Source organism: Eleginops maclovinus, chromosome 6, assembly GCF_036324505.1.
Source record: "Eleginops maclovinus isolate JMC-PN-2008 ecotype Puerto Natales chromosome 6, JC_Emac_rtc_rv5, whole genome shotgun sequence".
NCBI classification, from domain to species: domain Eukaryota; kingdom Metazoa; phylum Chordata; class Actinopteri; order Perciformes; family Eleginopidae; genus Eleginops; species Eleginops maclovinus.
Genome location: NC_086354.1, coordinates 15,053,770 through 15,076,466, shown reverse-complemented (window position 1 = coordinate 15,076,466; position 22,697 = coordinate 15,053,770). Strand labels below are relative to the sequence as shown.

General features: G+C 42.8%; 1 protein-coding gene across 5 annotated transcripts in view; it reads left to right on the top strand.

The window, feature by feature from the left end:
• Window positions 1-20,726, top strand: part of LOC134865976 (zinc finger protein 521-like) — a 91,428-nt gene extending 70,702 nt beyond the window's left edge. For all 5 annotated transcript variants that reach the window (XM_063885852.1, XM_063885855.1, XM_063885853.1 and 2 more), the window contains 3 exons: window positions 2,655-2,786; window positions 8,615-8,730; window positions 19,268-20,726. In XM_063885852.1, coding sequence (XP_063741922.1) covers window positions 2,655-2,786; window positions 8,615-8,730; window positions 19,268-19,297 — 278 coding nt within the window. In that variant the 3' untranslated portion in view covers window positions 19,298-20,726. The remainder of the gene's footprint in view (window positions 1-2,654; window positions 2,787-8,614; window positions 8,731-19,267) is intronic.
• Window positions 20,727-22,697: the final 1,971 nt, after the last annotated feature.

Sequence of the window (22,697 nt, the reverse complement as noted above, 5' to 3'; positions counted from 1 at the left end):
TTATTCTGTATATTCCAAATCAACAACTTATTTTGTTTCTTTCAATTGTCAAGAAATCCCATTAGAAAACCAAAACCATGAATTAACCCTCGCAGCTTTTGTCTATGCAGCCAAATACTGTAGCTCATTGCTCTGTGCTACCACCCTAGTTGTCCAAAAGTTGTTATAACGCATCACTTGGCCACACCTGTGCACTGGTTGAGATATTCCTACGTTACAATGAACATGAGCACTGTAGTTTAATTTGATTCAATCCCAGTTACACGCCACCCTTCTTGCAAACCAAATGTGTTTCATTACATGAAATGCCCAGCCCAGCAAATGCTTACTTCAGTCCTGTTTTAGTATTTGTTTGTAATGTTTGTTAAAGAATAACAGTTTTAGGAAATTACAAAGCCTTTTTAAATTTGCAACTTTATATTTGTAAATTGTTGTTAAAAGTGTATTTCTTCAGTAGGAATGAATATATTTGGGAACAAGAGACACATACAGGGTAGGGAAGTAGAGACAGATAAACACATTTTAATCCATCTTTGTCTGTATATGATGACAATAAAAAATATATAGGATTACACCAGCCCTTTTTTCTCAAATTTGATTTGTATAAATATATCTTTGCCATTTTTCCTTGGTGCACCTGCTCACAGACTAAACACACACATGCACGCACACAAGGTCAGTCAGGCAGGTGCAGAGTTATCTCCATAATGAAGCAGGCCAGGTCTCCAAAGGGACATCGTTGTGCTCTTTGGTCAAATGAGGGCTGCACATATGGCAGAAAAACAGATCTATGAACCCTGCAGAAAGCTTGACCTTAGTGTACACCCTCACACAGATAGCAGGCTGAATGGTGATCAAAGAGGGCAGTGATCCTCCTGCATGTCTGCGTGGATGCACTCGTGCCGCCCTCCTTCCCCTCTTATGGTGATGCCTGCTGCTACACTCAGATGCACATGTAGGCTACAGAATATCTCATCTGTCAAATGCATGATTGCAGAACACATCATCAACTCAGTCCCTTTCAAAGCTGCTTTGATCGGCCTTTAGCTTTCACTAGACAGTCATAGGGGAACATAGTCTGTCAGCTTGTGCTGATGCACAACTTACTTATTGTTATGTTGTAGACACCACCTTATGCAATATGCATTGCCATATGTTTATGTTATTGAGAAAAGATTTTAAAAGGACATGTGGTAATATGTTACAGGAGAAAACTCAATATGCCTACACTATTTCTTTTGGCAGTGCAGGAGATTTTTCCATTTCCCTCCCTTCCTAAGAATCAGGGGTCATTGGGTTGCAGTTGTCACTATTAGTCAGAATCATTTGAAGTAAAGACTGAGATGCTACCTTTTGTTTTTTAATAACAGCTTTTATCACGTGAGGTTATTGCTAAAAACTGGAAAATAAAACTTTATGGTAACCAACAACAAAAAGAACACAGCAGTTGCCCTACATATAAACACTACTTGAAACACAAGGTAAATTTGAGATCAACTTTTAGTGGTGTACAATTTGCCGCTCATTGCAGGTTACTATTTATATTCACTGCCTTTCAGTTTACACGCGTACATATTTTGTCAGATTTGCCTAAAGCGCCTTTGATTAACCCTCTACTTGGATCTTCAATAGCTCGAGTTGGGCACAGCTGGTTAGCGGTATATTGTGTTTGTGCTTCTGGTACCCAGGGCCTATGTAGTGGGCGCTGGGCTGTATAGAGACCTGGGGATAAACCCTAAATGAGTCCCCAGTGTACTTTACCCCACCCCCCTGCAGAAGCTGGCCTAATGTCAGGGTTGGCAGGGGTTTGATAGAGCACCAGTCCGGCCCCATGGCAGAGTGTATAGGCCTTTTATTGACGCACAGGAGATGGGCAGTTCTCTGGAAGCCTGAGTCAGCAGATTGCTATGCTGCAAGTCACAGTGCAGGTTGACAGTCTGAACGACATTCATTTAAGCTTTCAGTGGCCTGGGCTGAGGAAGTGTAATGTTTAGATAGACGTGTAGGGAATTCTAAGCCAAGCAGATAAACTGAGAATCTGTCCTGCTCTTCAAATACCAGCAAATCCCTGTATTAGAAATGTTGGCATGTGACTATGTCGTAAAGGAGAGTTGTTTTAGTGCTTTCTTCAAAGTCAATGTATGTACACTGGAGAAGTGCTAAGATAATTTTGTGACATAAACTGAAGGTTTCTGAAACTTTTTTTTAAATATTCTTTTGTCCTTGCAGTTTAGGTAATAACACACTGTCTCCATTATTCATTTTTATTTCACATTTCAAAGCTCACCTGGCTGTTTCCTTCATTAAGACTTCCTTCAAATTCTATTTTAAATTGCAGATTCTAAACATAATGATTTTACATGCAAGTTAATCAAAAAGATGACGCTCACCATGTTCAAAGTGCAAGGCCTCGTCTGAGCCGTTAGAACCCCGGCTGGTCAGCTAAATTATGCCTGATGGGAACAGATCACACATTATATTACTTCCTGTCTCATGAAAATCACAGGCAGGGGTCTTTGCCAAAAATGTGTTGAATTTAAAATTTAATGTGAAAGGGGGAAAAAAACAAGGCAGAGTGAGACCTCTGGCATTTATGCTCTGCTTATTTTTATTTCTTACAGTTTTCTATCTGTTTTGTTGTTTCTTCTCTGCAGAGGAAGGATTGAACCATGAATGCAAGCTCTGTAGTCAGTCATTCGACTCACCAGCGAAGCTTCAATGCCACCTGATTGAGCACAGCTTTGAGGGCATGGGAGGAACCTTCAAGTGTCCTGTCTGCTTTACAGGTATGTATTGTGCGTGTGTGCATTACAGTGTGTGTGTATCATTGATTCTCAGCCCAGTGGACTGAGAGGAAGGTGGAGTTGTTCGCTGTGCATGTTCACATTTATTATTTAAAATGCAGAGCTTTGCATTTCCTTGTTTTTTTTTGTGTGAAAAGGCAAATGGATTCTAAATGAGTTGGGAAAGGTCATGGCATCAGCTCTGCTAAAGCTTAGAACAGTTTGCTGCATGTGGCTTTTTATTTAGTCAAATTGCTTCCAAATCAAGGCCAAAGAAGGTTCACGAGGTGAGAGTGGGTGGGGTGGGGGATGGAGGGCGAAAGCAGGGGGTAAGACAGTGTGAGCTGAGGGGAGATGGGGGGGGGGGTGGAGGAGGGGGGAAAGAAAAGAAGATGTGCTAATTGTGGATGGCAGTGGTGCTGATAGCTGTAATGATCTCATCTGTCTCTGTGCGTGGAGGTGGAAGGACCGGACTCCTCCTGAGAGGATAGCGCCCTCCTTCAGTGTCAACAGGGTTAACTATCTCTATAATGAAATCTGCAAAGTCGTTAACTTCAGCTCTTCACTCTTTCTCCCCTTCTCAGCTCTTTACTCTTCCTCACACTTTTTGGGTCCTCAGCTCATTTCTCTCTTTGGGACTTCCTGCGTCCCTTCCTCGTCCTAATCAACCTATCGCCCCTAAAAAACTAATTTGTCTTTTCTTCATTTGTTACACCAATTAACATCATTAGCTCACATTTTTGATTTTGTGTCAATATGTATTTTTCTTACCTCTTCATCCACCTCACTACTCAGCTCCTTATTCCCTCACCTCTCTTTCTCTCCTCTCACCTCCCACTACTCCGCTCTACTTCTCTCATAGCTGTTTTGGCCTTATCTCTCTTTTAGCAGAAGCCTATTGATATATCCCCACCCCGAACCCCCCTCCACCGCTCACAGGGGTCTGGGCATTTAATATACAGAGCATGCCTCCTTCATCTGAGCCTTCATTTTCCACCGCCGGCTTTGACAGACAGGTCCCCCTTCTCCCTCCGCGTCCATATCGATCACGGCGCATGAGAGAGAAGGATGCTGGGAGGGAGAAGGGGAGGAGGGAGAGACAGAGTACACCCTCAGGACAGTGGTCACAGAGCAGACAGACAGATGGGCGAAGGCCTATGGTGGAGGGCAGGCAGGAAGGCAGGCTGTGGAGAGTTTGCATGGACTGAAAGGCCTCCCTCTGTTGGGGATGCAGGGGACAGGCAGACTGAAGTCAGAGCACTCGCAGGAAAAGGAAGAACTGAGACTTTGGCTGACAGCTGTCCCTGAATATATTTCTTCACAGCCTAACATACACTTACTTACAGTGTATTGTTAGATAAATCTAAGTTGTGTTGGCAGGCTTATTTCTTTACAATCAGTTCAATTTCACTTAAATATATAGCAGCACAACATCAGTAAAAGTAGAAACCAAACAAAGTTTAAACATTTGATAAAAGGTACCTTATATATCTTTATACATCTCTATTTTGCAAACGCACATTTTGTTAAAGGCAATGTTTACATATATGATCATCAATGCTTCAGAAAAACGTTCATGTTCAAAATGACATAGTATTTTCTAAGTTCTAATTGTTAACTTCAGGCACTCACAGCAATTAGTTAAGGATATGGAATGATTATGTTCTCGGATAAATGTTGAAAAAGTCAAGATTGCGCAAGACAGGATGTATTTTTGTTTACATTCATGCGAAACCATGATCTTTAATTAACCCTGGTGGTTTTGTTATGTTAACCTAACCACACATGACTCGGGATATGAACCCTTGGTAAACCTTTAACATTTAACTGGCAAAACATATGAGTAGTCGGAGTTGAAGTAAAAGTGTATACAGTACCTTTTGTCAGAACAATATCTATATAAAAATATACACATTTCTGAAATGTAGCAGAGTAAAGGTACTACTTTAATAGTTACTTTGACTTTTCCAGATCCTATTTTTTGAAATTCACTTCCTTGAGGTTTCAGACAGTTTCGTTTAGTCGGTGTGGATGAGATGCTGTTGATGAAAGACTTTGTGTACTAAAAACTTTATTTCGAGATTTAGAAACAAATCCCTTTTACACACAGAGACGTTATGAATATGAACATAAAAGCAACACTTTGATCAAACTAGGTGGTGCAAGTAATAATGGATGGGTCATTGTGTTCACTTGATCACCAAGGTTACTCTTTGTTCAAAAGATCATCCCCTCTTGATGCCCATATATTAGTTTGATAAACCCCCCCGCGACCCAGAAAACTTGGTGGGAGGCAGGAGGTGATTGTCATTCTTTGACATACCTGATTATCCTCAATCTGCCCCGAAGGGAATGAGAAAAGGACAAACCAAACCACAAAACAGAGCGGAGGGAAGAATGTGGAAAAGTAAGTTGTAGATGGTAGATGAGGGGAGACAAAATAGAGGAGAAAAGGAGACAAAACTTGGAGGAAGCTGAGAAGGTTGCAACTGGCAAGTTTGGATGTGAGATGAAAGCGGGGAAGAGAAGGAGGAAAAGAGAACTGTGTAGGGGAGGGAGGGTAAATGGAGAGAGGTCCATAAGCCCCTGGATGATGAGAGGGAGGCTGACTCTCCCAGGACAGATTTGACAGGTTTCAGAAGTGGGGGAGCCTGCAGCTAGAAGTGTCTGCCTGCACCCTTAGGAACAGTAGTGAGGGCTGGTGTGGAAATTGTGATTGGGAATATGTGCTTAAGACAAACAAAACAGAAGAAAGTGTTCCTGATGAAAGTTGTAAGTGTGTGTCTGTGTGTGCGCGCACTTCCTCTCTTACTTATGTCACAGCTTGAAGCACAAACTTGAAAAACTACAGGATGCAAATCTGCAAGAGTTTGGCATATACAGTGGTTTAATTGGCTTTTTGTTTAGTTGCTGTCTGCAATCTGCTGCTGCATGTTAGCGTTATGACATCTTACATCCAAAAACAACGGCGTCGGCTTAGCACTGACTCAAAATGAGTAATTATCACTTGAAGGCTCCAAATCAACTCTCACAGCTGACTTGTTTGTATTGCCTCACTTAGATCAGCCTCTGCATTGTGAACTCTTGGATTAAGCAGAAACGAACACATGTAGGCTAGACGAATAAATAAATGAAAGGAGAAAGGGGAAAAAAGGATAAACTTTTTTTTTTTTCTCCCTGCACAAACAGCTTAGTATTGGTGCAGTGCAGCCTGCAGAGAGCACCACCCTGCCAAAATAAAGATGAGCTGGGGCCTGTAGTAAAGGAGACGTCTGCCATGGGCGGCCCCTGAGATCTAATCAGAGGGCTTAATATCCCCCACAGCGAGGAGACCTTGGCCCCTCAGCCCCCTCAGCCCTGACACCCCTGACGCCCAACCCGGCTCAGCGCTCTGTTCAGCTCCGCTCTGCTCTGGCTCCACAGCCAACAAACTCCACAAAGTTCCCTCTCTCTCCGACTTTCTGTGTCTCTCTCTCTCTCCCTCCCTTATTCTCTCTCATTCTCAGCAGGGAGAGACACAATGGCCAGCCACTGATCCTGTTTGGATGTGGTTTTGGATTATTTCTTTCCTCATTTCTCTGTGTCCTCATTTTAACCCTCTTGGAAGAAATGCCTCTGTTCCTCCTCTCAATGGGCATTGTGATGACATGTTTCATATGTGACTCACGCTGCCAAATACCAATACAATGTCCCCTCATTGCCCGTTTCAGTTTATCCTTTTATTACATGTTGCTTCGAGACAAAAAAAAGAGGCTTTATTGGAATTTGTACCACTAATTAAAAGGCTGCAACAGTTTATATGAGCAAACACTGACTAACAACAATATTTTGCAATTATAAATATAACCAAGTCTTTAAATATGTCAAAACTCAACCATATGAATAATGGATAAAGTTGTTGAGATTCCATTTTCTTCTTTGCTTTAAATGCCATAAGTCCATTTACAATTTATCGTTCTTTTTGTAAGTGCCATTAGTGGGTTCAAGGCTTCGAGGCTCTGGCACTTTAAGATCTGGCACTTTACTTAGCTGGCATTTTCCACTATAAATTGATAAATGCATAGCTGATTAAATGTGTCTCGTACTGGAAGTGGGCCAAATATCCATGTAAACAGTGAGCATCAGCTAACTTGACATCTCAGTTGTGTTTGGCCCTATTGTACAGTGTTTGAAGGCCCCCCAAGTCTCAAATCCATTTTTATTTTTGCTGTATTGACTTTTTCTTCCGCTAGCCAAAGACATAATGAAGGCTTCCTGCGGCTGCTGTGACCTGCTTCTGTACAGTATATGCAGACAAAACGCAGCCAAAGAAAAAAGCTATTGTTTATCAGGGCATTTTGTCTTTCAGAGCATGTATTCCCCACAAAGAAAATTGTCATCGTTTTTGGAGCATAACAGAGGCACAATTGTGCATGATGGCCCAGGCCTTAACCTTGAGCGGTTGTTTTGTAGCAAACTGTAAAAGCTGCCATCTATCTGCAATTATGTTTGCCTTCAGATTGTTGTGGTCATTAGTTTTAGAAATGGACCATGGAGTTGTTGTTTGCTCATTATAGGAGGTTTGTTCATTTCGGGTTAACATGCTTGCATGTTCCAGAGACAGCTGTCACCCAGGCATTAGCAGTCTGAAAGCACCACCGCAGTGTGTCAGCTTTGAATCTAAACTTTTATTTCCCAGGTCAGGAGTGTGACATTCAATGAAGCCGAGTGTGTCTCAAGTGTACGCAGCTCAATAATTAATAACCGCTCTCCCAGGTGAGCTCAAATTGGGACACGTTAATGTTGCAGAGCCTCGCCACAGGGCTGCAGCGACCCCAAAGCCATCTCCAACACACACCTCACCTTTTGTGGTTGTGCGTTGTTCCTCCCTCTCCTAGTGGCCCACAGTGCATGCATTAAAAGAAAAGTTATTTTAAGCTGTAAGAAATTCAAATGAACCCCCCACATGCTAACTTTTCCACAGCATCCAGACCTTTGAGATTAGACAGCCATCCTTAAAGCACAAGGGTCTGGGATAACAAACGGCATGTTTGAAGTGCTCCTTGGAGAATACACACACACACACACACACACACACACACACACACACACACACACACACACACACACACACATACACATACACATGCATGCAAGACACATTCACTCAAGACACACAATTGCCTCCCCCTTAGTCTTTTCCAGTGTGGACTTTGGCTTAATTAAAGCACAAATGTATGGTATATGTTTTAAGTGCCAGCGAGTTGTGTGTTTATGATGGTGGATGTAGTCTGAGTTTGCATGAATAAGTAGTGCAACAACATGAATATTTATATTGTCAATATAATTAGCGATGTAGACTAATGGAGGCCATGTTTTGCACTTGAAGCCATGCCAGTTTTTTGTGGTTGTTTATTTTCTGGCTTGTTGTCCCCACAGTTGTGCTAAATAAAGAGCATCATTATTCCTAAAACATTATGAATGCGCTAGCTCTAGTGCCATGAATATGACCACTCTAGCTTCAATGTTAACATCTAAATTGTTCTCTGCTCATAACATTCTTTTTTTATTGTTGATATTGCATTCATTTGTTTGTAATTAAGTAATTTTCTTTGCCATTTGACATAGTCTGTTTTTAATTTTTACTCAGGCAGATGCAATTATGATTTTGCCTTTGTTCCCTTAATGCCGGCAACAAGGCTCTACTTTAAATTACCACAGTCAACAATGGGAAGCAAAGAGTAGCGATGTTTTACAGTGACAGTTTATGTTAATGAGGTATGAAACACTTTTAAAGTCTTGCACAACTGTTCATATTTTTCTTCTCCTCTGCCTGTGTCCTTTCCTTGTAGTATTCGTCCAGGCCAATAAGCTCCAGCAGCACATCTTCTCCGCACACGGCCAGGAGGATAAGATCTACGACTGCTCGCAGTGCCCACAGAAGTTCTTCTTCCAGACAGAGTTACAGGTGAGCCTCGGGCTGGCGGAGCAAAAGGGCCACCAGCAAAAGCTGCGACCGCTAATCACACATGACAGCTTAACAAACACTAAACACCGCTCACTGCACTCCGTCTATCCCCTCCATCCCGGCTGGGAGGAGAGACTCAGAAGGAATTATTTCAGTCCGTTTCCAAAACTCATTTGTGATGTGCAGATATGATATGATTTGCTTATTAGACCAGCAGAGCACTAAAATATCTGGAATTAGAGGATTAGTGGAATGTGCGTTTTTGAAGAGGTAATTACATACAGTGCAGAGGCAAAAACACAGTTGAGTCAATATGCCTGCATCTGCCCTCCTAATCACAAAGGATGCCTCATGGCTAAATATGAGCTTTGTCCTCTGGGAGACCGTATCTGCCCTTCAACAAAGTTAGTAGTTGGACTTATGAACTCGCAACGTTAGAGAGATAATCCATTTTCAAGCAATCTTTTCTCTGGTCCTTGGAGAACCTGAAAAAGTGAAACAGACCATAGTATATTATTTCACTGTGGTGGTGTTTTCAAGCAGCTTTGTTTTGTTTGGGGGATTCTCTATCATACACAGGGCGCTCATATACATATTTTTCTTTCTATTTACCTTAAGAAACCGATTCATTTAAATATTAGAAGTCTTAAACCGTGGTGTTCAGTCCAATCACTGAAATTAATCCTAAATTACCTTAAAGCGCATAGAGAAACCGAAGGCTCCTTACCACATCCTCCAAGTACAACATTTCTGAAACTTGGATTAGCAGCACTATGTATAAGCAGGTAGCCAGAGGAAGTATCCAGGGCTTGGCCGCTCATTGATCCGCAATGATTTTCATATTGAGATTCAGGTTGTAAACACAGAGGCGTGTGTCTGCCAGGAGGAAGGTGAATATGATCATTATCTGCTAGTCATTTGAGCTCCGCACCCATGAATAAAACAAGTCTTGATCCACCTACATGCAACTCCACCACAAAGAAGGTTATTTAACAAGACTCATCCTTCAACAAACTACCATCATGGAGTTTTTTCATTCGTGACAAGGCCTTCTAGTTATCGCATGTTCCTCTCATTGGTACCAGTGTTCTCTATAAAGAACAGGGTTGTTGGAGGTGCCTGCAAACAATCCCAAATAACCTGGGGATATTTTCCTACTTTTTTTGTTTGACATCTTTTGGAATGAAGCATTCTCCACCTCCCAGCGGTGTTGTTTCATGCATGATTATATTGTTTTACACTGAACAGAAAAGAGTAAAACATGAAAGACCTATGGCTTGTTGTGAAACGGGGGGTTATGAAAGGAGAGCAGGAATGAGCTTGGGGGATAAAAACAATCATTACACTCAACCTGTGCCATCCTCTAAAGGCAGTCCCATGTGAGTGCATGCTCACACTCACTCTTACATATGTGTAGCATATATAAATCCGAGCATGCATTTTCTTTCTTATATTCACACAGAAATACATGTCAAAGTTTATTTAGATTGTGACCAACTCAAAGATTTATTAAGTTGTATTTTGTTCCTTTATCATAAGACGCAACTTCTCTTCTTTGTAATGGTAGATTTGCCTTGTCTACGGTTAAAGCCTTCAACAAAGAGTGAAAGTTGGAGTCTTGTTGTTAGTTGTTTATTTGCAGTTGCCATTTTCTATGCCTCACATTTCAAAATGTCTCACTGACATGGGGCAGTCGTTTGTCAGTCTGTGTGAAGTGGAGCTGTCTTCCAGCAGCGAGAGAAGTGGAAGCTCTCTCTCTTTGCCAGGTCTTGAGTTTGGAGTTTCTCCCTGTTTCTCCCTGACTCTCTGGCCCACTCACAGGCTGCCTGGGCTCCTCATCTCTCACAGTAGTCGGAGGGGTCAAAGGGCCAGTGCAAGCTGGGAGAAGGAGCGGCAAGAGGGAGAGCTGCCACGGCAGGTAAAGGGAAGCAGGAACGATATTTTATTAATTTGCTGCTGAGATCCTGAAACAGACCAAAGGCTGTGACAGGTATCCAGTGCACCACTCCACATCCTCCCCCACCGCCTCCCCCCGTGAACTCTACCCTGCAAGGGGCTAGCCAATTTTCGCCAGCCTGTCGAGATGGATGATGGGAGAGCATCCGTCTAATCAGCCCTCCTAGGACCCCCCGCCCAGCCGCCCCCCTCAGACTGGTCAGATTGACTGACTCCTGGGCCTGTGTGCCCCAGAATCCAGATTCCAAAGGAGAATAATCTCTCTTGCTCTCCCTTTCTCTCCCTCTTTTCCTCTTTCTTTCACAGACAAAAAAAAAAAAAAGCACTGAGATGCATAGACCACCATTCCCCTCAAAACTCTCCAGAGGACTCCCCTCCACCATCACACACTCACACAGCCTCCACCCTGTGCATCCCTCTCCCTCACCCTATTAAAATATGGAGCAAAGTCTAGATATTTCATGAGGTGCTGATGGGGAGGGCAAGTGGGCTGGCTGTGCAGCTCTTTTTTTGACCCTCATCTACTGCCCACCCCTTGAGCAACTGGAAGACATGGCTTCACTATATCCTCTCTCCAAAATAATACCCACTGTCCTGTCATTTTTAAAGCAGCTGCCCCTTATGAGAAAAAAAAAGTCCCTGGGTTCTAGCAAAGGCCACATTGCTATGTGAAACTTGATAATAAACTTCCTTTTCCCTTTGCGGTGGCTTCAGATACAGTAGCTTTTTAACAATGTGAAAGGAACTGAGCCTCTGACAATGCTGCGAGGCTGGATTAATTAGACAGATTCATTAACTGATGGATGCGCAGTGTATTAGCCACAGCTTAAATCTGACATTTTTCTGAGTGCAGATCATTTGAGAAAAAACACAAGTTCAGCTCCTCCAGCGCGACGCGTACTGGAGGGCTGCAATCAAGAGGTTTCTCTCCCAATGATCCAAATGCCTCTAAAGACAAGACAATGAGATTGAAGTTACACAACAGTGAAGATGACATTTTCCGCACCAGATTCCCTTGGTCCTTTTAAGCTGGGCTGTCTTCTTTCCCCCTCCACCCTCCAATTTCATTATCATTCCTTGGAAGTGACACAAGATTGTAAGTCATGTGTTAAGTTGTGCCGCGATAGACGGAGGAAGGGAAGGACTCGGGTACTGTATGACTTCTCCCTCTCCTCAGACGCCCGCAGGACACGTACCTTAATTGGAGTGTCTTTTAAAAGGATTCCTTCAAAGACAATCCAGAGCTCCCTGGCCTTAATGAGTGCTGAAAGTGACAAGAGCACATCTGCATCATGTTCTACTTCCCCACACAAATGAGATTCTCCTCTCCCCGTGTGATAGCCATTATTGCCAAGCTGTGACCAATTCCACCGTTTTAATTAAGCATATTTATAGGCTTCACGGTCACCGGGTGTAAACAGCTATGCATGTCACGGCGTCCATCTTCAACAGAAAAATTAGTCGTGGAAAAGGAGGGAGTAGCAGAGAGAGAGCATGAAATGGGTTAAATGTATCTAAAGTGTGTATCCAGTATGCTTCGTTATAATGCATGGAATAACTAAAGTTCTGTGAATGATGGATCTTTGAAACTATATCTTCGGCCTTTCTTTTCCCCTTTTCATGAGATCTTATGAATGGCACACTTCAGCATGAAGCACAAAGACTTAATTCCCCAAAAGTTTACCTTCCTTTTTTTGTTTTATTTGTTAGGAATTTTAAAATATGCCCCGAAAACGCCCCAACTGCCCTGCGTCCCAAAAGTGTCTCACCAAAGCAAAGCTTCATGTGTTTGTCCCTAAGCGTCGCTCAAACACCCCATTTTCTGTGAATATCTTGATCTGCCAAGTATGACAGCTCCACACACTTTTGAAAGTTGTATATATATATATTTCTTTCCTTTTATATGACAACTTGTTTTCTTCTTCATCACCCCAGGTGCTCCGAATTCTGTCACCATTTCAAAAAGTTGCACTACAAATAAAAGAGCAACGCATTAGGAAAAAAAAAACAGCTGCTTGTGAAGCACCATCATTAATATTTAAGCTTATTTATAATTATGTACAACACTGTACACACACTGTAAATGGGGACATAAACACCCTTAGATGACTAGTGATGTATCACAATAGTGGTGTTCTAGTTTTGTAGGTGGATCAGAATTAGACAGCATGACAGACCTAATGATCCTGGGAGGATATTCTCTATTTCTCACTGCGTGTGTGTGTGTGTACATGTGTGTGTGTGCTGTATGCATTTGTCTTTGTGTCTTTCTCTCCCAGGGTCTGATATGTGCATGCAAACACATTGTCTGGAGGGAAACATGACAAAAACTCCCAGAAGCCTTTGAGCTGTTCTTTTTTTCTTTTTCCTGTGTTGCACCACTGGGGAAAGTTAAATCCAAACAAAGAGGAGACGCTTGGTGTGCTGTGCTGGAATCCATCTCTAGATCTCTCCCTCAAACATGTCTCTTTTACTTTTCTTAGTTGACTTTTCCAACAACTTTGATAAACGCCATTTTAAGCGCTTCTCAGGAAATTCACTTCAGGTTTAATTTACTGCCTGTAGTGATTTGGTTGTCAAGTGTCTATTATGCTGTTGATGTTAACAAAATGCAGCAGAGGCCAAAATAAACAGCGTTAGAACAATGAGTCCCTCTCGAATTTCATATTCACATATCGCACCACCCAAGTAATTTAACTCTTCAGTTTTGGAAAAGGATGTCAAATGACACTGGTCAATTAAAAGCTCATTTTGTGTTTCGCTCTTCAATTTCGATAGGAAAACATAGAAGCGTGAAAATGCAGGGGGAAATTTAGTCCTCAAAAATCTCCGCATTTGTGAAGTGGCATATCTAGCAGCACAGCAGAGGGAGTGGGGGCCGACGCTCTGTAGCATCCCTAGTCAAACTCTGTCCCTGACTGAAGTGGTTAAATGTGAGAGTAATTGTGTTTTGTTTCTGGGACTGACATGTGGAACCCCATGGACCCCATCTCCCTCCCAGTGACAGGCAGAGATCCTCCCCCCTCGCTCTGTCTAATTAGAGGATGTAGCCCAGGGCTCATGTCCCAGGAAGACCCATCCCCCTCCCAAGATGGCTCCCCTAAGAAAGCCCTTAATTGGGTTCTTTAGTCATAGTCTTCATTTTGGCTGGAAAGGCATCTGTGTGTTGCTATCACCTCAGAATACAGTTTGTATCACTCTCTTGTGTTTTTTTTTCTACCTCTTTTTTTTTTCCTCCTCTCACCGGCCCTCTTTCTATTGCTTTCCCTCTCTCCCTCTCACTGTCTCCCACTCTCTCCTCACTTAATGAGGCCCCATAATAACACAGCAGTTGTGCAGTTGTTTTGCTACCTCAGTCAAACAGCGGGATCACTGCATAGTGTGTTTCTAGTACCATTCACTTGTCTACTTAGACAGGGTAATGAGTATCATTTGGAGCTACAAAGCACCAGCCCACAAAAAGGGTGGTCCGTCATCTCCGGTTACACCTCAGAAGCATTTGCTCGGGGTAGTTAGACATCTAATCAAAGCTTTTCAAGCTTTGTGGATTTATTATATATTTCTTACAGCTTTCAGTGCGCAAATCACTGGACGCAAAACAACACACATGGAAGACATTGAAATCCATCATTGTTGTCAACTCCACCCTAACCTAGCGCGGTTACTGTATGACCACGACTCCCCGGACACCTCACTTCAAACAAGACAGTCTGTTACCATGGTGACCAGGATGGTAGTGGCTCAACAGTGTTTGGGGTCAACCTTCCCCACGGCCTGATAAGTGATGACTGTGGAGAATGCCGACTACTGTATTATTTATTTATTATTATTTGATTGTGTTCTTCATTGGCTAAACTAGCCAGCAGTAAGCCTGGCCTGAGGTCAAAGCAGGAAAGTATTACTCCCTCAGTGGACCGGTCAACAGTAGGGAAGGCACAAAGGGAAAACTGAGTCAATACTGGACCAGGTTCAACACACCATTAAAGATCAAGCCTGAATACCGCACTCTCGTCTTTCGCCTCAGCAGTGTGGAGCGATAAGGAAACATTTCAAACACTTAATCACAAAATTAAACAATGTGCTCTTTACTGCCTTTTACTCTCCGCAGTTTATATTTAAATCATTAAATCATATCCAAGTCTTTGCTAAAAAGTCACCTTACAGATTGGAGTCTTAAAAACAGACAACGGGTTCTTTGTTTTAGTATTATTTGATGACGTTCTCTTATGCGTTAATTAAATTCCTGAGTGATGACTACGGGTATGCACAGGTCTCAGTGGTTTTGTGCACACTCCCCGTGCTCCAGATGCAGCTATGCAGACGTACCGTATGTCAGCCATGCAGCGAAATAGAGAAACTCGGCACACACTGATAAGACTTTTAATCATAGCTTAGAGGGGGATGTTTACAGTTTTAACTGTTCCTTCAATTTTTTGATTATAGATAAACTGAATAAGACAATTTAGCTGCAGGGGTTAAAATAAATGTGCTTAACTCTTCTAATTAAATAGTTTTTTTAATGAGTAATCTTTTCTGTAACTAAAGCTTACTTGACTCACACTATCAAGTCATTGCTTTACTGTTGAACTAGAACTTCAACAGACACACAAAAATGTCATGATACTTCATGAAATAATTAACCAAATTATTTTCTGACTTTTTGTCATACGTTTTTCTTTTTATCAGAAATGTAACAGCGCTCTGGTAATAATCTGGTTTATATTTGCATTTCTTATTGCCTGGCTTTTTATACATTTTGTAGGCGTTTAGTTTTTTTTTTCTCCTATAGACATGCAGGGTACTGTGTAAGTAAAACATTGTAATTATAGTATTTTTAGGTTAACAGCTTTGTAAGTGTGAATGCAGGTATTATTAATTAATTAAACCTGCATTAATAATAATATTATAGTGTTGCTATAATTTAAAGATGCATCATTGAATTTGAGGGCTACCTAATGCGACAGGTTATGTTCAACTCAGTGGTCAGCTCTACACTGGTTCGACACAAAAAGCATACTGCTTTGATTGTGAAGCTTTGAATAGGCCACGGCTTAAGAAGTCGTTAATGCTCAATCAGCTCTCTGACAACTCGATAAAGCTGGGGTTTAATGTTACATGCTGCATAACACCAGGTAAATGTGCAGAAACAGTGTAGCCTGCTTAACATGTGCTCTGCAGGTATTAACATTATGCTAATGGCACATTGTTAGAGTTGCGATTAAGCTTTACATCTTCCCTCTGTGATGTTGGACAATGTGAAGATTGTCTTTAATACAGCGGGATCAGATGAAAGAGAGAATGTGCGTGCTAGTTCGCTGGACTTCCTTTGCAGAGCTGATGTAAGAGATGCACCTCTGTTGCCTCACTGGAGACCGGGTGCTATCGATGGAGGCCAGAGCAATGGGGAACGACATAAAGAATGATTAGTTAATAAATCAACTCCCCAGCCTACTGGCTGTTTCTCGCTCTCTGCTCTTCCCCAATCGTTCCCCATCTTTTCTCACCCTCTCACTCTCTGCAGCAACGTTTAATTCCTAAGACATGTTGCACCTGTTTGCATGGGTACACAAGACCCCTGCCGGATGTTCCCCCTCCTCTCCCACTACCCCTGAGGGCGTTGCAGCAGGGTGATGTAATCAGATGAAAGTGGTGGTTTTAACGGTGGCACAGAGCCGGTGAGATAATGGGAGAGGAAGAGGAGGCTCGCTCTGAGCCAATGCAGCCAGTCTTCATAAGGGAGAAGCGGGTGCGCATTATTGATCAGAGAGAAATTTAATTTAGTGAAGAATTGACTCCAATGGTTTACCTGAACACTGCTGGTAGCTGGGTCCTGCAGCAGGCCTGTGTGGCCAGCAGGTGGTTGAAAGGATCGAGGAGGAGATTAAGGGTTGGATAGAAGGGAAGGAAATGGATGATAAGAGGAATGGCAGAGTTTCAGGGGGAATAGGATGGCATTGAAGGAGGGTGTTAGGATGGGAGCTAAAAGGCTTAATGGAGGGCATCTAATCCTAAATTGCAGTGATTCTGGTGTGACACCATTAGTGACATCCTCTTTACCGGGGCACTGGACATTTCAGTCACTTTCTCCCACAAGATGTGAATTATGTGTTTCACTTCTAATTTGACATTTGTGGTTGGGTAACTATAAGTATTTAACTTACACAGCGCCGCTGCAGAGGTACTTGAAAAACTTGACAAGGATGAAGAATGGAAAGTGAATTTCCCCCCTCCCTCCCTTCAACACTCATACACAGAACAGTTTATAGCTACTCTGAGGAGTTCAGTATCCACAGAGATAAAGGTATCAGTTTCATTTTCTTTAACGTTTTTTTTTTTTACCCCCTCTTTTCCTTTATTTCCCTTTCGTCTGCATGGCTGCCACAGCCACTGAAGTCGTTTAACACCGTCCTTGAGAAAGCCCTCAGTGAGAAAACTCCTGGCATGTTTAAGGAAAAGGTAGAATGCAGTGTGTGTCAGACAGAGCTGGGACAAGCAGAGGGGGGAGCCATTCCCCAGAGAGGTTATTTTCCCCTCTAATAGCTGTTACGAGCCCTACATTATATCCAAGGAGCTACGTTCCTTTGGGGTCTACAGACAGACACACACACACACACACACACACATACACACACACACACACACACAACACATACACACACATACACACACACACACACCTAGACGCACTGGCACACTTACACAAAGGCATGCACACTCAGTTGAGCACAATTCTTCTCTCTCTGTTTCTCTCTTCCACACTCAGTCCTAGCCGCTTTGCTCTCCTCGTGTCAATATCCTGCCATTTGAAGTCACGTACTGCAGGGGCTTCTGGGAGTCGCCGAGGAGCCAGGCTGACGGGTAATGGGCCGCATTCATTAATAAGGTTGCCGTGCTCCTGTCCCTCCTCAGCAACACCAAGGATGTCTTCACCGGGGGGGGTAGGGGGTTGGTGGAGTGTGGGGGAGGGGGAGGAGGTGAGTTGGGACGAGAGTGAGAGAGAGAGAGTCCCGTGGGGAGTCTCCTCCCAGACTCACTTAAAGGAGCTTTATTTCAGCAAGAGAGGAGAGAGGGAAGCAGAGGAGCTGTCCGGGGCCGCCTCTTTAAAAAAGGGAGAGCAGGGCCCAGGCGAGCCACGCTAACCCTTACAGGGGTCACACTCCTGCTCCCCGTCAAACAGCTTATTACCCCACCTGTCGGGAAGTAATCGCCCTAGCTGAAAGGAAAGCTGTCGAGGTGTTTAAATGCTTTATATGGAGGCAGCTGAAAGGGTAAAGAGGGAAGGAATGAATGCAAGGGGGGGCTAATAGTCGTCTCCTAGCACTGCCTTAGGGATTCTACACCAACAGGACTGAAGGTGACTGCTTTGGTAAACCTTCTCAGTGAGGTTGCATCAATCATTTTTTTGTACCCCCCCCCCCCACCATATTATTTTAAAACTAGTTAAGCAGTACAAATGTCATTTCACAACCGTGTGTGTGTGTGTGTGTGTGTGTGTGTGTGTGTGTGTGTGTGTGTGTGTGTGTGTGTGTGTGTGTGTGTGTGTGTGTGTGTGTGTGTGTGTGTGTGTGTGTGTGTGTGTGTGTGTGTGTGTGTGTGTGTGTGTGTGTGTGTGTGTGTGTGTGTGTGTGTGTGTGTGTGTGTGTGTGTGTGTGTGTGTGTGTGTGTGTGTGTGTGTGTGTGTGTGTGTGTGTGTGTGTGTGTGTGTGTGCTGATGACTCTGTGACAGGTGTGTCTAGTCCATGCCAGTTTAGAGAGTCCAAGGCCGTGTTTTAAACAGAGCGCAGCAAGTGGGGCATGTAGTTTGCATTAAAGGGATTAGCAGTCACTTCAAAAGATGACCTGGATTCAGCCCACCAGGGACACCAGTTACACACCCCCTGGTCCACACTCCCTTTAAAGAACCTGGCACAGCTGCCCCACTACAACCACTGTCAACGGCCTTTGTGTGTGCCTGCATAAATTTGGGAGATACAGAAAAACACAGTGATATTGTCGGCTTGTTATCCTGTCACGGGGAATTGTGCCCCGTTACATATTTACAGAAGTGTGGATGATCAAATCGTCAATGGCCTCACCTGCACATAAAGTTTTTCTGAACTTCTTTTTCTGCACTGTACATTTGCAGCAGATTCAATAAATGTAGGCTCTAGATAAACAAGACTCTAAGGATGATATTCCATCAGGTGTGCCAGTGCCTTTTTATGGATTTGTTTCCATGGACACAGTCTTTGATCGGGAGGCAGAATGTTATCTGTCAGTGGTCGTGTGCCTTTGTGTTAGACCACGACTTAACTAGGCCTAATCCTAACACCAGCTGATATTGACGTACACAGCTTTGACTTCTGTGCAAGTTAATTGGATCCGGATAATGAATAACGCAACGTTCAAATGTCAAGACAATCAAAAGTCCTTGCCAATCATAACATCTATAACACATTTTAAGGTGCAGAGCAATAGTGTCCTTGGTATGGAAGATGAATACTGTTCCTATTGTACTTTTAATGAAAGGAAAGGAAGATGAAAGATGCATTTGTTGTATGTGAGCATAATGTTTCCCCCGTTTCTTTGTGTGCCCTTGCAGAACCACTCGTTGACTCAGCACAGCAGCTAACATGGCAAAGATCAGCGCTGTAGCCCGAAAACAAGGATCACATGACGCAGAGAATAATGTCTGACCGCCAATTACTGTCAGTGCAGTTTCCCACTGACTGTCTTGCACTGAACTTTCGATTCAGTTTCACCACAAGGAACCACGCCACAGCAAGAAAAAAGAAAAGCAAAGAAAATAAGAGAAAGAGGGGGGAAAGAACATAAAATAACCCTCCCGGTTCTTTACTTACCATTATTTCAAAAATAAAGAAACTTGTTTGTACATAGAATTCTTCATGTGTTGCTTAACTACAGCTATATTGCAATCTTATACAGTATTTGCCAATGTACAGTTCAAAATGTTTGTCCAAAAAAAAGATAAGGGGGAAAAAAATATCAATGACATTGTCAATCAGACCAGATGGGACCCACAGTTGTGTAAAGGAGATACAGGGTGCCACGAGAGTGTAGGAAGCTGTGGGCTCCCGCAAGTGTTGTCAGGAGGACTCTTTTCATCAGCATCACTCCTACTGCGCAGTATGTCACTATGTATCCTAACATAGTCAATCATTTCCGGTTAGAAAATCTTGATTCACCAGCATAAGCTGAGTTCTTGACTGTGTGTCCTTCGTTACGTGGCTGCCAGAGGACCAGCTGAGAACGGTGGTGCGACTAATCTGCACTGCCTGCGCTGGAGTTCAGATGAGAGGCAAAAAAATACAAATACAAGAAAGAGAGCGAAAATAACACAGAAAAACAGGACAGGATGCTGATATATGCAAACGCAGTGACACAGATTTGGAAAAGGCTAGTTCCTCTGGTTGGCTCGTGAACAGAGGCGTGAAGCTCCCATGTGGCTCTCAGAGCATGGGGAAAATCTCCGGCCCACTGACTCAACCTGTACATTTCTGTTGTCAATGTTTACTGCTCGTTGAAGCCTGGAGATTACTGGAATTATTTTCCCTTTTATGTTTTGTTATCTATACATATTTTTTTTCGCAGTAGGGGAGTAAATCCATTTGGATTTGGGGTCATGAAGACTGAACATAATTTCAGTCTGTTCTGGGGATATAATGTAATTACAAAACTCTGTCCCTGGCTCTCCTGGAGAGTGCCCGAATACTATTCTTGTTTCTTTGCAGTGTCCCATTGCTCTATGCTCAAGCTGGAAGCCACTGTGGCATCATATGAAACTTTAAACCATTCTGTTATGTAAATGTTTTGCATTCATTGAACCTGAGATGCACTTTTGTATAAAACTTTAATGTTTTGACATTTTGATTGAGAATTGTTCATATACAGTTTACAGGAAATCACCATCTCCTGCAGCAAAAGGACAGTTATCTCAGATGTTATTAAAATGTATTGTACAAATATTGAGTTCTGTATTTGGCAGACCTCGTTTTTTTGTGTTGCACATGTGATGGAAATATTAAAAACTGTATGAAGAACTGGCTTCATTGTCCTTTCATTATCTGCTGTATATAAAATACTTTTGTATCTGTGTGTGAACGTGTGTGTAAACATAATTAACCCATCAGACAAGACCTTTGACAGCACAAACACGATCATCATCAAAAGCTTACACTGCTTTTTTTCTTTTTATCAAATTGGATCCTATTTTTCTCGCTCCCTCGTGGCTCTCTCTAACAAACATCTGAGCATCTTAAGGGAGGTCTGTGTTATTAATGACTCCATTACCCATCACCCTGTGCAGTCCCATTCTACACACCCTTGCGCTAGGTCTATTTAGGGAGGCTCCAGCACTCCAGGAGACCGAGAAAAAGATTCTTCTGCCTTTGCGGGATGGGACAAAACCCACGAAACAACATCTGTCTGTCCCGGCGAATGATTCATCAACGGTGACACGCGAGCAGCATAACATTTGTTGAAGCTTTCAGTTTTGTTTTTAAAAAAGGCTCAGCGCTGCAGCTCATTGTAAGTAGGTTAAACTGTGAGTAACAAATGAATGTGAACTCTTTTTAAATATGCAAAAGATACTGTAGTTCATGATATATAAAATACTGCATAATACCAACTATGTTTGAATATTCAAGCATAAATTAAAATACTAAGAGAAACAATAATATCATCATTTTGATTTATTATGTGAAATATACATTTGACCCCTCTGGATGTTAATATTAAGGATCATTTGTTAACAAAAGAAGATCACAAAATATCTCACATCAGAGTTGTCTTACTCAGTTTTCAAATTTTAAGCGCAACATGAAATGTGAATGTTGCCTGTCATCTACTTGCTTCTAAAACGCCACTATAATGAGAATCAGATGAGTAATGGAGAGGACCTTTTACCATGACAGACTTCCACAGTGAAGACACAACCCCTCATCCAAAGGAGAGATGGTACGGCCCAACATTAACTGTCATACTGAATGCAAGCTGGGCATCCATTAAACAACTTTGCTAGCATCTCCCCGTGCCAGCCACTTTTAATAAGCTTCAAGGGCATTTGAACGGGTCCAGAACTTAGCTTTGCCAGAGATGGACTGGCCCACATCATCCATTACATTAAATTGGGTGGCGGCCTCCAGCTCATATTTATGATTTAATTAAATTCACTTGTGAGGCGTATCAGAACCACTGCGGCCTCCCTTTTAACGCCAGCCTAAGCAGCAAAACACACACACAGCTACACACACGTGCATACACAAGCGATGTGTTTCTGACACTCGCCCAAGTGTGAGACTTTGTGGGCGCTTTGGCAGGGGCGTTCTCAGGGGTTCATTTAAAGCAATATAATTACACAGCCCCCAAGTATTCTTCCATCAGAAAGCAGCAGAATGGATGGCTTGTTCAGAGATAACTTAGCTTGGCTGATCCTCTGTGGTGTCATAGCCTGATCGTAACCTCGATGCAAGTGGCACTCAACGCTGCTAAGAGCCGGGCCAGTCCTTGGTGAAACTGGGCAGTCGGGCCAGATGTTTGGGAGTAGCTGAAATACAATTGTTCTTGTCCAGGATGTGTGTGAAATCGCATTTTGGCTTTTTTCATTTGACAGCCTAATACCCGCAGTCCCCCAGAGGAAAAGTGGCAGCCTGTGTTAAGACTTTATTAAAGAATTATGACATCCAACCTGTGCAGTATGTTGCAACCCACAAGGCTGAAAATGTACCACTTTATAGGGTATGAACAACCTAAGAAATGTAGGTATGCATTCGGTGTCCCTTGTGATCCAGTGTCCTTGCTAGCACTTTTCTTTGGTGCAAAATTTTGTTTGGTGAAAACTCCACATTGTTAGGCTGCGCATTCCTCCCCTTGAAGGAGACCTCAGAGACCTCTTATGGCATTCAATATGTGCGCCCAAGCGTGAGATCCAGATCCATTTGGCCGGGAGATCCGCTGGGAGTGTCTGGGGTAACCCAATCTCTCACACCGGCATGCCATCTTTTTACTTTAGA